The 14,523-nt window shown below is 42.9% G+C and overlaps 1 protein-coding gene across 5 annotated transcripts in view; it reads left to right on the top strand.

Moving 5' to 3' along the window:
* The window catches only part of PARG (poly(ADP-ribose) glycohydrolase), a 186,767-nt gene that overhangs the window by 126,808 nt on the left and 45,436 nt on the right, over positions 1-14,523 (top strand). For all 5 annotated transcript variants that reach the window (XR_004975221.1, XM_036356035.1, XM_036356033.1 and 2 more), the window contains 2 exons: positions 5,276-5,351; positions 12,646-12,793. Coding sequence is in view for 4 of the 5 variants with exons in the window: in XM_036356035.1 (XP_036211928.1) it covers positions 5,276-5,351; positions 12,646-12,793 (224 nt within the window). In the remaining variant the exon portion in view is untranslated. The remainder of the gene's footprint in view (positions 1-5,275; positions 5,352-12,645; positions 12,794-14,523) is intronic.

The raw sequence follows: 14,523 nt of genomic DNA, 5'->3' as shown, positions 1-14,523 counted from the left end.
TTAGCCTTCCTTCATGTATCTTAATGCTTTCTTGACTCACCACACCTCTAACAATGCACACAGGTACATACAAACCTTACTCATTTCTTCTATTTCACATATAATATAAATTCTAAATGCTTTGTTTCTGCTATTTACATACCCCAGACCATTGGCCCCTCTTAAAATATGGTGCCTAGATCTAAAAGTAACAATCTGCTATGTTCTCTGCCCAGGTCAGGGTACAGAGGATTGCTCTTCTTAGATCTTCAATTAGTCTGTAATAGGAATACAGATGTTTTGTTCATGTCACTTCCATGTAGATTTTATAGTCATTCAGAGGGCTTGTTTTCAGTTCAGCTCAGGATCGCCTCTACATTCGTCATTTATTTGACTCTAATGTGAAAGTACACTCGTTTACACATTGCCATCTGGTAGTGAAGGGATAGGTCAAAATGCAGAGATCTGCAAGGTGTTGTGTCCGTGAGATAATTTTGCCCCTAAATACGATCAAGATACTCCCCTTAACTTTGATAGACAGAATTTAACTTGGTAGCCTTTCTAGCTTTTTGTTCTCTGTTTTGTTTTAGTTGCTTTATAAGTGAGTTAGAGAATATAATTAATATCCATCTCCCAGACTCCACAGAACCAGAAACATGCATTCACTTATAGAGGAAGGATGAAGAGGAGATGAGGATTCTTGGTGTTTCAAGAGTAAGGGGCTAAATGGGTGCCAGGAAGTTAGAGGCTTTCTGATGACCAAGTTTCTGACATGTTATAGTTAACCTTTTGATTATCAGTAAATCCCTTAGCCAGGCTTAGTTAATCACCGACAGCCAGAATAGGCTGTGTCTTTGATTCCTGGAACAGTGAAATGGAGGATTTTCTACGGCTAGAAGGAGAGACCTGCTTTAAAAAGCTAGAAGGATGCTTAAGAATACAAAAACCTGCCTGCTGGCATTGCTTAGTGGTTGAGCATCATCTTATGAACCAGGAAGTCATGATTCGATTCTGTCAGAGCACATGCCCGGAATGTGGGTTTGATCCCCAGTAGGGGGCATGCAGGAGGCAGCCAATCAATGATTCTCTCTCATCATCAATGTTTCTATTGCTCTCTCTCTCTCCCTTCCTCTCTAAAATAAAAATATATATATTAAAAAAACAAAACCTCCGCCCCGTTTTTAGCTATTTCATAATGTTATTGAGAACTGTGCTGTAAGTTGACAACTTCAGTCATAGAGAATCATTGACAACAGTTGAGATTTCTGTTTTGAAATCCTGACTGACAAACCAGAGGTTTCTGGATCATGCTTTTTTAGCTTTTCAGTAGTATCCTCAAAGGTGGTCTCCTTTGGAATAAAATGACTAGGAAAGTGGGGATTCCCCCCCTAAAAGAAAGTTAAAAAGTCAAACTTATAATACAGTTTTATGAGAGATTTATAATGTAATTTATTCTAAAAGTATTGCATACTGGTTAAGAGCTTGAACCATTGATTTAGGCTACCTGGGTTTAAATCTTTATTGCTTCATTTACTAGCCTTGGGCAGGTAACTTGACTGCTTTCTGTGCCTTGTTTTCCCATCTGTGAAAGGAGGGAGTGATAGGGTTGTGAGGATTAAATGAGTTAATACAAATTAAACTCTTGTAACAGAACATATATTGACTTACCTTCTGAGTTTAAGGCTGTCAGTCTGAAATGTATTTGGACTCATTGAAACCAGGAAAAAAGCAAGCCACAGTAAGTAAATAGTGCTTCCTCAGCTAAACTGTTTTTAAAAATATGTAATTGTTGCCTTGGCCAGTGTGGCTTAGAACATTGGCCTGCCCACCCAAGGGTCGTGGGTTCGATTCCCACTCAAGGGCACATACCTGAGTTGCAGGTTCGATCCCTGACCCAGTCCAGACACATGCAGGAGGCAACCAACCAATGTGTCTCTCTCACATCAATGTTTCTCTCTATCTCTATCTTCCTTTCCCTCTCTCTCTCTCTCTCTCTCTCTCTCTCCATCCCCCCTCCCTACTTCCCTTTCTCTCTCTAAAAATCAATAGGAAAAATTATATATATATGTATATGTGTGTGTGTGTGTGTGTGTGTATATGTATATATCTCCTATATAATAAAAGGGAAGCATGCAAATTAACCATCCCTCTGCTACGCTCAAGCCACGCCCACCAGCCACACCCAACGGCCGATCAGGATTGAGTATGCAAATTAACCCAACTAAGATCGCGGTGGCCATGGAGCTGGAGCGAGAAGGAGGCGATGGAGAAAGCCAAGCTTCCCACCTGCCCTGGCCAGCCCTGGGCTATGCTCCTGGCCTCTATCCTATATAGTAGAAGGGTAATATGCCTCTCAGCACCGGGATCAGTGGAGCCGCAAGGCCTCCTGGCACCGGGATCAGTGGAGCAGCAAGGCCTCACTGTCCCAGTGTCAAGCGGAACCGCGAGGCCTCCCAGCACCGGGATCAGCAGAACTTTGAGGCCTCCTGGCCCCTGGAGCAGCGTGACAGGGGGTAGCGCCCAAACCCCCTGATCGCCCTGCGGCTCTGTGTGTGACAGAAGGCGGGGCCACAACCTCCCTATCCGCCCTGCTCTGTTCGTGACAGGGGAAGGTACCCCAACCCCCTGATCGGCCCTGCTCTGTGCCTGATAGGGGGGAGCTCCCCAACCTCCTGATTGGCCCTGCTCTGTGTGTGACAGGGTGCGGCACCCTAACCCCCCCATGGGCCCTGCTCTGTGTGTGACAGGGTTCAGCGCCCTAACACCCCCCCTCCCCCCATGGGCCCTGCTCTGTGTGTGACGGGGTGGAGCCACAACCTCCCCATCGGCCTTGCCCTGAGTGTGACGGGGGGAGCTCCCCAACCCCCTGATTGGCCCTGCTCTGTGCATGACAGGGGGGAGCTCCCCAACTCCCTGATCGGCCCTACTCTGTGTGTGACAGGGTACGGAGCCCCAACCCCCCTGATAGGCCCTGCTCTGTGCGTGACAGGGGGCCCCGCCCCAACCCCCTGATCAGCCGGCTCTGTATGTGATAGGGGTGGCACCACAACCCCCCGATCTGCCCTGCTCTGTGCATGACGGGGTGGTGCCACAACCTCCCCATCGACCCTGCCTTGAGTGTGACAGGGGGCGGCACCCCAGCCCCTTAATTGGGCCTACCCTGAGCGTGACTGGGGGTGGCATGGCAACCTCCCGATCTGCTCTGCTCTGTGCATGACAGGGGGAGGCGCCCCAACTCCCCAATTGGCCCTGCTCTGAGCCCGACCAGGGGCTGCGGGGCAGGCACCTAGGGATTGGGCCTGCCCTCTGCCACCTGGGAGCAGGCCTAAGCCAGCAGGTCATTATCTCCCGAGGGGTCCCAGACTGTGAGAGGGCACAAGTGGGGCTGAGGGACACACCCCCCCTGCCAGTGCACAAATTTTTGTGCACCGGGCCTCTAGTCCTATATAATGAAAGGGTAATATGCAAATTGACCCTAACAGCAGAATGACTGGTCACTATGACACACTCTGACCACCAGGGGGCAGATGCTCAATGCTGGAGCTGGCCCCTGGTGGTTAGTGCGCTCCCACAGGTGGATCTCTGCTCAGCCACAAGCCAGGCTGACGGCTGCCAGCACAGCGGTCGTGGCGGGAGCCTCTCCCGCCTCCTCAGCAGCCCTAAGGATGTCCGACTGCAGCTTAGGCCTGCTTCCCGCTGGCAAGTGGACATCCCCCAAGGGCTCCCGGCCTGCCAGAGGGCCGCTGGATTGTTCGGGCTTGTCGACCTGGCCAGGGGCTGCGGGGCCGAGCGGCGAGGCACGATCTGCCCACTCCGGCGGCTATCCAGCCTCGCTGCTCCGCCGCCGATGGAGTGTCCCGAGGCAGCGGATACAGGAGCAGAGCCGAGGCAGCAGAGACAGGAGGGAGCGAGGCAGCAGAGAAGGGCGGGCTTCACTCCCTTCTCGGCTTCGCTCTGGCCTCAGGAAGCCCTGTTCTTGCAGGAATAGGCCCAAGGAAGCCCCCTTCTTGCAGGAATCTTCCTGCAACTGCCTCTAGTGTGTGTGTGTGTGTGTGTGTGTGTGTGTGTGTATAAATTCCCGTATCCCCCTTCCCAAATTAATGCCACCCTTATAAAAGTTAGGAGTTTGGGTTTCATCTTTTACATTCTATTATAATTTATATTTTTATATAATAACTAATAGGGAAAAATCTAAGGAAAAATGTCATCATGAAACTAATCAAATGGAATTGGCTTTTTAATATAATGTAAGCCTGATAAACACTCTAATGAAGAAAAAAGTTTTTCCTTGGGTCTGAAAATTAAACTGACCAAACAGATTAACAGGAGAAAAGCATACAAATTTATTTTATATAAGTTTACATGACATGGGAGCCTTCATAAGGAAAGGAAGACCTAAAGAAATAGACATCTGTACTTTTAGGCTAGGTTTGATGGAGAGTAGACAGTTGTGGATGGATTGAGGGGTAGGAGGCAATTATAGTAAACTGTTGGAGATACCATGGCCCCTTTGTCTTTGCTTGGATTCTTTTTGGGATCCCTTTGTGTTTAAAGATAAGGATGCTGTTTTCCTCTGGGTATAAGGAAGGTACCTCTCACATGAGGGTTCATAGCCTGTTTCAGGGAAGAAGGGAGGTTCAAGTGACCTTCTTCTGCTGTTTTCTCAAACCTCTTCCACTTAAAATATTGAATATGCTAAGGTGTAGTGTGTCCTGAACTTCATAAACACCTTAGTGACCATGGTGTATGGAAATGAAAGAAAATAATTGTGACTTACCGGTAGTAGGCTCATCTATCAATTTTATTAATATAAAAATACTATAGATCAGAATTTCTGTGGCATATATTTTCATCAAGACATATCCCCCCGACACACACAGTTATCAAACTAGTGAAAATAGAGCCCATCTGAGAATCATATGTGATTTATTACCAACTTTTTCTTTATTTTTTATTCGGTTGTCAACTCTAGGATAATAATAAAATTTTATAGATCTTAATTCTTTTATATTTTAAGTTTTCAACACTTAAAGAGGAAAGACTTTGATACTTTGTAGGGAATAACAGGTTTCAAAAAAGTATATTATATCATTTTAATTTAAAAATGTATATTTATATATTTGAATTTGAAAATGTTTGTTTCTGTACCAAGAATGTTAACAGTAGGCATCTGTTTCTGGCTTTTGAAATTTGGAGTGCTTTCAAATTTTTTAATAGATCATTTATATTTTAAAATTCTTCTGTAGTGAATACCTGTCATTAAAAAAATAAATAAGGGAATTTTTTTTCCTTATAGGTGTGAAAAACCATTGACTCGACTGCATGTCACTTATGAAGGTACCATAGAAGGAAATGGTCAAGGCATGCTACAGGTGGGTGAATCCCAGCAGCATGCTTGTGTTTGGGACTTTTGTCAAGCTTTTGACAGCAAAAAGCGTTTGAAAGCTGTTTATTTATCTTCTGATTTAATGCAAAGAAGCACGATAGCAGAATGGAGAAAAACACCAAACAGATCATCTTGACAGCTGTGGTAATATTGTTACTTGCCAGCATACACTCTCTGTTTCTTACATGAACCTCTTTTTTAAAAAGCCTTTGACAGTAAATCCCAAGATCTGGACAACATCAGACCTCTTGGTTCAGACATAGATTGTGGATTGACAGTGGATGAAGTTCCCAGGGTATGGTCTTGACAAGCTGTCACAGGACGGTTTTGTTCTTTTTCTTTAAAGGCTCTTGCTCTGCCCTAAATGATGACCAGCTTGAGATGTTTTTCTGCCACCAAACTTGTTTAGGTTTAGGAGACAGACGTCTAAAACTGATTGATAAGAAAGTCCTTTCTCCCATATGTAATCATTATAGGCACGTGAACCCACTATGCTTGCTGACTTTTCTCTGTTGTAGATCTGCTGTCTTTTCTCAGTTGTAGAGCAGGTAATTTTGTCCATCTCTCAATCTTTGTTATTATTTTGTGTTACTGCCTTTATTTAAAATAATATTTTTGAGAAAAGGTGTCAACAAGTAAAACACCCTGTGTATCTAGCTTTAAATTGATAAAACCTAACCCAGGGGACCTCAAACTACAGCCCGCGGGCCACATGCAAATGCAAATACAAATATTGTATTTGTTCCCGTTTTGTTTTTTTACTTCAAAATAAGATATGTGCAGTGTGCATAGGAATTTGTTCATAGTTTTTTTTTAAACTATAGTCCGGCCCTCCAACGGTCTGAGGGACAGTGGACTGGCCCCGTTTAAAAAGTTTGAGGACCCCTGACCTAACCTGAATACCTGTTTTCCTTTGCTTTAAAGTGATTTTTACTTACAATCACTAATAAGAGAAAATGTTAGTGACTTTTGTTCTTATCCCATTTATAAGAGCATTGTAGTATCAATTTTCTCTGAAAGAATCTTGTGTATCATCTCATAGTGGGAATGGCTGATTTTTCTTCTTCAGTCCTTATTTGTTGCATTTACAGAGTGTGGCAAAAGTAGGTTTGCAGTTGTTTGCATGGAAAATAATACAATAATCTTATATAATAAAGAGGTAATATGCAAATTGACCATCACAAGATGGCTGGCAGGGGAGGGCAGTTAGGGGCGACCAGGCCAGCAGGGGAGGGTAGTTGGGGGCAACCAGGCCAGCAGGGAAGGGCAGTTGGGGGGGGGGGGGCCGGAAACAGGCCTGCAGGGGAGGACAGTTAGGGGCGACCAGGCTGGCAGGGGAGGTCAGTTGGGAACGACCAGGCCTGCAGGGGAGGGCAGTTAAGGGGGGCCAAGCCGTCAGGGGAGGGCAATTGGGGGCGACCGGGTCGGCAGGGGAGGGCAATTGGGGGCGACCGGGTCAGCAGGGGAGGGCAGTTAGGGGCAATCAGGCAGACAGGCAGGTGAGCGGTTGGGAGCCAGCAGTCCCGGATTGTGAGAGGGATGTCTGGCTGCCAGTCTAGGCCCGATCCCTATGGGCCTAAACCGGCAGTCGGACATCCCCCGAGGGGTCCCAGATTGTAGAGGGTGCAGGCCAGGCTGAGGAACCCTCCACACCCCTGCACGAATTTCGTGCACCGGGCCATTAGTCTATATATATATAAGAGCCTAAACAACCGGTCACTATGGTGCGCACTGACCACCAGGGGGCAGATGCTCAACGCAGGAGCTGCCCCCTGGTGGTCAGTGCGCTTCTACAGCCAACCTCTCGCGGTCCCCCTCCTTCCCCCTTGCGGGCCAACCTCCCGTGGTCCCTCCCCCTAGCTGGCTGGCCCCAATCGGGACTGGGCGAGACGGCCCCAATCGGCCCCGATCGCTGGCCAGGCCAAGGACCACCTGTGCCCGAATTCGTTCACTGGGCCTCTAGTTTGAGTTAATAAAAATGCTTAGGATAACTGAATTAATATTTGTCCTATACTTAAAATTTGTTTTAAATTTGTATTTAATCAGTACCTTTCTATTTAAAACAATAATTTTAAAATATGGTTAAAATTTGTTTCAAATGAATATCACTTTTTCCCACATTTTCATCTTGATGACATTCTTTCCTACGTTAAAGTCTTGTGTTAACTGAGGGAGTCTTAATGCACACAAAAATTAACAAAGCTCCTGCTAGTTAGCACTGCAGGAATGCTGACCTTTCATTACAGCACAATTCAACAAGGAATTACTTAACAACATTCAAAGTTGAGATTCTCCCCACTTTCCTGGAACATATTATAGAAGAAATATGAAACCTCAGTAGATTAAGAGAATACCATAAAGGCTTCTATTAATTGTGCTCCCTCCTCATGCCATGTATCCCCAGGAGGTCAGGGAATATTGTATTGCAGTGCCACAAAGCTTCTTGTGTAGCATACTAATTACATTATGCTGAATGGCAACAACAACAAAACCTCTAAGGAGTGTTATCATTTCTCGCTTTTCATCAAGTTATAATTCAGACACTGAGTAATCTGAACAAGTAGCTTTAAAGTGAGTTGGAAAATGACTAGCTAAAAATAAAGAAGCACTCACATGCTGTTTTCATGTACTGGAACCAGTTTCTCACCTGTAGTAGCCTTTTATTAGGAACTTTTTATGTAGTAGAAACTTTGATTTTCTAAAAGACTCCTCCTGCTTTCAGGCATATTGAGTTTAGTGTATTTGTGTGAATAACTATCAAGTAATAAATGTTGGCCTTTTATTATAGCATGTACACAGAATGTATTTCATTTATCATTACCAAGTAGTACATAAGTTGGGTAGAGCTTATCTTTCTATTTTGATTATTTACCTCGTTCCAGTAAAAATTAAGTTTTGCTAATCTCAAACCTTCTTTGTTTTTTATTTTTATTTATAATACCATTATACTTAGTCTCTCAATTTTTAAGTGCTGTCCATTTTATTTCTTTGCTGCATCTCTCTTTCTTTCCTTCACTTTCCTTCCACTGACCTATTTGAGGAACTAATATAGCTTGTATAAACTATCCAGTAGTCACCTAATCAGCCTCCACTTTTAATTTTATACTTTTTCGGTTTATTCTTTAAACTTTACCCTGAATTATCTTCCTAAAGTCCAGGTTCTTTGTTGTTACTTTTCTTTTTTAGAATCTTTTCTAGAACCTTCAGAATTAAGTAAAAATTTCCTGGACCCCAGATCACTTCATCACCACTATAACCCTCCCCATACTCTACATTACAAACACGCATGAGGAGTCTGCTTCCATTCTCCTCAGACAGCTCCTTACTTTTGGTTTCTCCTATGTCCCTCAGCCTGAAAATCAGCAAAATCCAGATTGAATGACACGTCCTCTTGTAATGCTCTCTATTCTCCTTCCCATGCTTATTTTATTTCATTGTACTAGAGGCCTAGTGCATGGGATCATGCACCAGTGGGGTCCCTCAGCCTGGCCTGTGCCCTCTTGCAATCGGGCCGGAACCCAGCAGTCCGACATCCCCCCGAGGGATGTAGCAGTGCCAAAGCAGCAGGCGGCTGGGGAGGAGCCCTAGCTGGGGCTGGACACAGCTCTGCTGCCGCTCATCCCGCCCCACTGCGCTGGCCGTGCTGCCACTCCGTAGTGCTGCCGCAGAGGCGGGAGAGGCTCCCGCTGCCGCAGCTGTGCTTGCCAGCCATGAGCCCAGCAGGAGTGCACTGACCACCAGGGGGGCAGCTCCTGCATTGAGCGTCTGCCCCCTGGTGGTCAGTACACATCATAGTGACTGGTCATTTTGGTTGTTCAATTGTAATGGTCACTTAGGCTTTCATATATATATATATTATTTAGGCATTATCAATTTAGTGCTAATAAGTTCTTTAATAATTATTCTATCATTCTGCTTATGTGCCTGACTCCTGGGTAGATTGTAAATGCTTTGAAACTGTCTTACTCATCTTTGCATCCTATGATTCCCAGCACAAGATTCAGTCAGTATTTGTTGAATTGAACAGTTTAAGCCATAAATCACCCAGTGCATAAAGACCTCATTATGTAGTAGGTAACTAATTCTAATCAATGGACAAGTTTAACTAAAATTATCTATATATATATATATAAAAGCCTAAGTGACTGTCTGAACCAGCAGTCACCAACCTTTCGGACCTCACAGACAGACAGTAGTCCAGGGACCACCGATTGGCGACTGCTGGTCTGACTGTTTGACCTTCCAACTGGTAGCTATGATGCCCAATGACCACCAGGGGGCAGACACTCAATGCAGGAGCTGCCGAGTAACAGTAACTTTGCAGAATGCCCTCTTGCACTCAGGGACCCCTCAGAGGATGTTGGGCTGTTGGTTCCGGCCTGATCCCCGCAGGCCAGACCGAGGGACCCTACCTGCCAGAGGGACCCCGCGCACTCTGCAGACGACCTACAAACCACAGGTGGCACTTGCTACTAATTAGAAGGTAGTGCCCTAACTGGTTTAGCTCAGTGGAGAGAGCCTCGGCCTGTGGACTGAAAGGTACCAGGTTCGATTCTGGTCAAGGGCATGTACCTTGGTTGCGGGCACATCCCCAGTAGGAGGTGTGCAGGAAGCAGCTGGTCGATTTTCTCTCTCATCAATGTTTCTAATTCTCTATCCCTCTCTCTTCCTCTCTGTAAAAAAATCAATAAAATATTTTTAAAAAGAAGAAGAAGATGGCCGCAGGTGCAGCTGGCCAGGGAGGGGCCATGGGAGGTTGGCTCCAGGGTGTGTCTGGTTCGTCTCGCTCAGTCCCACCCCGCCAGCCACCTTCTAATTAATTTGCTTTTAGTGTGCACGAATCTGTGCACCAGGCCTCTAATTTTTCTATGATAGCTAAAGAGTAACTGTTTTTTAGCATTGATTTAGTATGCCAGAATATAAATCCAAATGTATATGATTCTCTGTGGTAACTCATCTCAAGAACTTGTCTAATTGTAATTTTCAGTGTTTTCCAAGTTCTTCTATACTTAAATAATACTTTGCCTTCTGTTAATTTCTGTCTTTTCTCATATTTTTCCATATCAAAAGATTCATATTCTTGTTTTACTCTTTTGTAAAATAGGTTTCAGATTATCATTTAATGTCATAATTGCTTTAGAGAACAAATTTTAAGAAATCTTATATTTGAAAAGATATGTAAAATAATAATAAAAAATATATATATTTATATGTCTCTGCCCCAGCTTTTGGCATGGAGCTCCTAAAACCCGGGTAGCTATGTAAGTAATGAGAGCACAAGGAGCATCTTGTATTCTAATACTAGAGGCCCAGTGCACGAAATTCATGTACTGGTAGGGTCCCTAGTGGCTGCCAGCTGCTGCCTGGGCACTCCCTCCTTTCTCCTGGCTGCCTGCTGCCGCCAGGGCCTCCCTCCCTTCCCCCAGCTGGCCCCGCCCCCTGGTCAAACTCCCGGACTAACTCCTGGTAGAGGAGACAGTTTGCCTACTACACTTTTATTATATAGGATTTGGTCTTTGGTTTTGACACAGAGCTCCTAAATCCCTTGGAATTTTCTGTGTCACAGGAGTGAGTGTCTTTTGTTGTAATGAGGTGATTCTTGGTGGACTCCTGAATAGCTTCAGGAACGGGGCTGGTCACCAGAAAGCCAAAGCCATGCTTAGAAGTTTGGAACTCTCTACCTGACCTCTCGTCCTCTGGGAAAGGGAATGGTACTGGAGACTGAGTTCATGATCAATCACGCCTACATGCTGTAGCTTCCATAAAAATCCCAAAAGTCTGGAATTCAGAGAGCTTCCAGGTTGGTGAACATGTGGAGGTACTAGGAGAGTGAGTGACTTGTGGGAAGAATGACTTGCCTGGAAATTCTGTGCCCCTTCCCAAATACCTAGCCCTGTGTATCTCTTCATTTTGCTGTTCACCTGTGTCCTTTATTATAACCTTGTAATAAACCAGTAAATGTAAGTGAGCATTATCTTGAGTTCTGTGAGCTCCTCTGGCAAATTATCAAACCCCAGGAGGGGGTCATGGAAACCCCTATTAAGCAGTCAACTAGAAGTTAGGACTTACGATTGGCATCTGACGTTGGGCAGTCTTGTGGGACTGAACCCTTAGCTTTTGAAATCCGATGCTAATGCTAGGCAGATAGTGTCAAAACTGAATTGGACACCTAGGTGGTGTCGCAGAATTGCTTGATGTGTCCAATATCACACATTTGGTGTCAGAGTGTAGTGAGTTTGGTAGCAGTGTGAAGTTAAAGGGGAGATACAGGAATGTGGTTTTCTTACACAGTATATAAGCCTCTCTTAACACTACTTAACTGAATTCTGGGTTTTTTTTGTATGGGTATGGTTATGTGTGTGCACAGTTGTATATAAGTGTGTAATATAACTCCTCAAATAGAGTAATCTAAGGCAAAGTTGGAAACCATTTCTTACATATTTCCTCATAATTCCTAGCGTTGTATGACATCTTGGAGTGCTTAGTAAGTCTAAGACAAACAAATAATGATGGCAAGTTGAGTTTGCTTTCTCTTGAGGATTGTATAATCACCATTATTAATAGGAGCTTGAGGATCCAATCTTAGTATTCCACAGGAAGCTTATGTATAGTTTTAAACTAAATTGGAAATATTTTGTTGAATCTTTATTGTTAAACTAGGTTTTGTTCTTCATTTATTTCCTTAGGTATATTTTTAAAAAATAGTTTGTAATGTTCATGTAGTTGGGAGTTTGCAACTGAATTTAGAAGGACAAAGTTCCTACCCCTTTATTCTACCATAGAAGGAAAGTTTACCCCAAAAAAGGTCAATTACTGAACTTTAAAGTTCTTTAAGAACAAGTTTTTGATTGCCATATTATATAAGAAAGGTATAGTTACATTAAAGTCTATGCAATACATAAATGGAAATTGAGTAGTGAATGGTGGGGAAATGATCTAGAGAACTTTCCAGATACAGCCTTTCTTGATTTGTGGTCCTTGGAACACAAACGGTTTATAAACGAAAATCCATATAATTACATTGAGTCTTTTGCCTAAAAGCTCCATTTTCTAGGTTCCTTCTAAGGTTTTAGATCTAAAGAAATACGAAGAGATGTTAACTGCAGTGAGGTGGAAAGAGTGCAGGCAACCACAACCTATTCTTCCTGAAAAGATTACTAACTTGGGGTTGATTTATATAGGAAAGGAAAGCAAGATTAGAGATTAGAGGTGGTATACTTGTGTATCATTTATGTAGGTATTTTAGATCATCATTTAACATGCCACATTTTTCCAAATAGGTGGATTTTGCAAACCGTTTTGTTGGAGGTGGTGTAACCAGTGCTGGACTTGTGCAAGAAGAAATTCGCTTTTTAATCAACCCCGAGTTGATTGTTTCACGGCTCTTTACTGAGGTGCTGGATCACAATGAATGTCTTATCATCACAGGTTAGTTTGGGATAATCTATGAATACATATCATGAAAACTAGAGGCCACTCAGATAAGCTTTTCTCTGCCATGGGCATTAGTCCCAGTATTGTTATTCATTCATTTATATTTGGTGTTTTGAAGTTGTTACACAGTTGGCCCTTGAATACCAACCCACACTCCCAACTCCATGCAGTCAAAAATTCACAGATAATTTTTATTTCCCCAAAATTTAAGTTGTCCCTCGGTATTGGTTCCAGGACCCCCTGCACATACCAAAACCTGAGGATACTCAAGTCCCCTATAAAATGGCATAGATCAGTGCATGCAGTGGCCCTCTGCATCTGCAGAATCCCAAACGGATCAAAAATCCACATATACTATTAAGTGGCACCGGGCAGTTCAAGCTTGTGGTTCAGTAATCAACTGTAGTTTGTTTGTTTGTTTTGTTTTTGAAGATTTTATTTATTTATTTTCATTATTATTATTATTTTATTTTTTTATTGTCTGCAGTTTTACATATGTTTCCTTTTCCCCCAATTGATCCCCCCCCCCCCATCCCTTCCCAGCCCAGGCAAGCCCCCACCATCAACTGTAGTTTTATTTGCCTGATCTTGAGTAAGATATTTTATCCTCTCCTTTTTTTCCCCTAGGCATCATTATCTAGAAACAAGGATAAAAACTATTCAGTTATCTTCCAGTTTGAATTTTTATGATGTAATGCCCTAAAAATAAGAAAATGATAGGACTTTGAGCATGTATTCTATTATTCTTCTTCTATTGTATTTCCAAAGTGATTTGTTATAATTCAATATGATGACAATATATAAATGCAAAAAGCAAAGTTACAGTGTTTGGAGAGAGTTAGTATACTAGTGAGCTATAAAGAAGAGAAATAAATCAGGAACCTTATGGTTACCCTCATTTCTAATACTAAGAGAAAACGTATGACTATCTTAGTACCTGTCCTTGATTTAAGTTAATGAAAAAGAGAGTCAAATTTATACTTTAGGTCTATTATTGAGATTAAAATTTTTATCTTTATTTACTTTTTTTTAAATTGAAATATCACTATGTCTTAGTATTTTCTTGTGAGTGAGCTACAAAAAGTAATAGCTCTTAAGAAACTCTTAATTAGTTACCTTAGGTAAGTTAAGCCTTTAATTCAAGTACCTGAAAGAACATTCTCACATAAAAGCCATAATTACTCATCAATTGATGATACTTTTTTTTCCCTGCAAAAGAGAATTTGTTACTTTATTTTTTAATCTGTTGCTGCTTTGAGAGTGATGTAGGAGACCAAACATTCAACTGGATTGGAGAATTTGGTTGATTGTTAGCCCCAAAGATTATAAAGGGAGAAAAACCATCCCCTATGAGTTATATCAAATTTATACTTAACTCTCTGGCCAGTGTGGCTCAGTTGGTTGAGCATATCATACCATGCACCAAGTGGTCGCAGGTTTGATTCCTGACCAGGGTACATGCCCAGGTTCAGGCTCGATCCCCAGTAGAGGGAGTGCAGGAGGCAGCCGATCGATGTTTCTTTATCATCAATATTTCTCTTCTCCCTTTCTCTCTAAATCAATACAAACGTATTTAAAAAGAAAACAAAAAATATATATATTCAACTGATTCACCTCCAAAGGGGTACATGACAGAACTAAGACTTGGAAGTCTCATCTTAAAACCACACTATTTCCCTCAGGTACATTTGTAGGCAACCTTCAGGAGAGTATCTAAATTTTAT

Source organism: Myotis myotis, unplaced genomic scaffold (genome assembly GCF_014108235.1).
Source record: "Myotis myotis isolate mMyoMyo1 unplaced genomic scaffold, mMyoMyo1.p scaffold_m19_p_24, whole genome shotgun sequence".
In the NCBI taxonomy this organism is placed as follows: Eukaryota; Metazoa; Chordata; class Mammalia; order Chiroptera; family Vespertilionidae; genus Myotis; species Myotis myotis.
The sequence above is the reverse complement of the archived record's forward strand: the minus strand, read 5'-3'. Positions and strand labels throughout refer to the sequence as shown.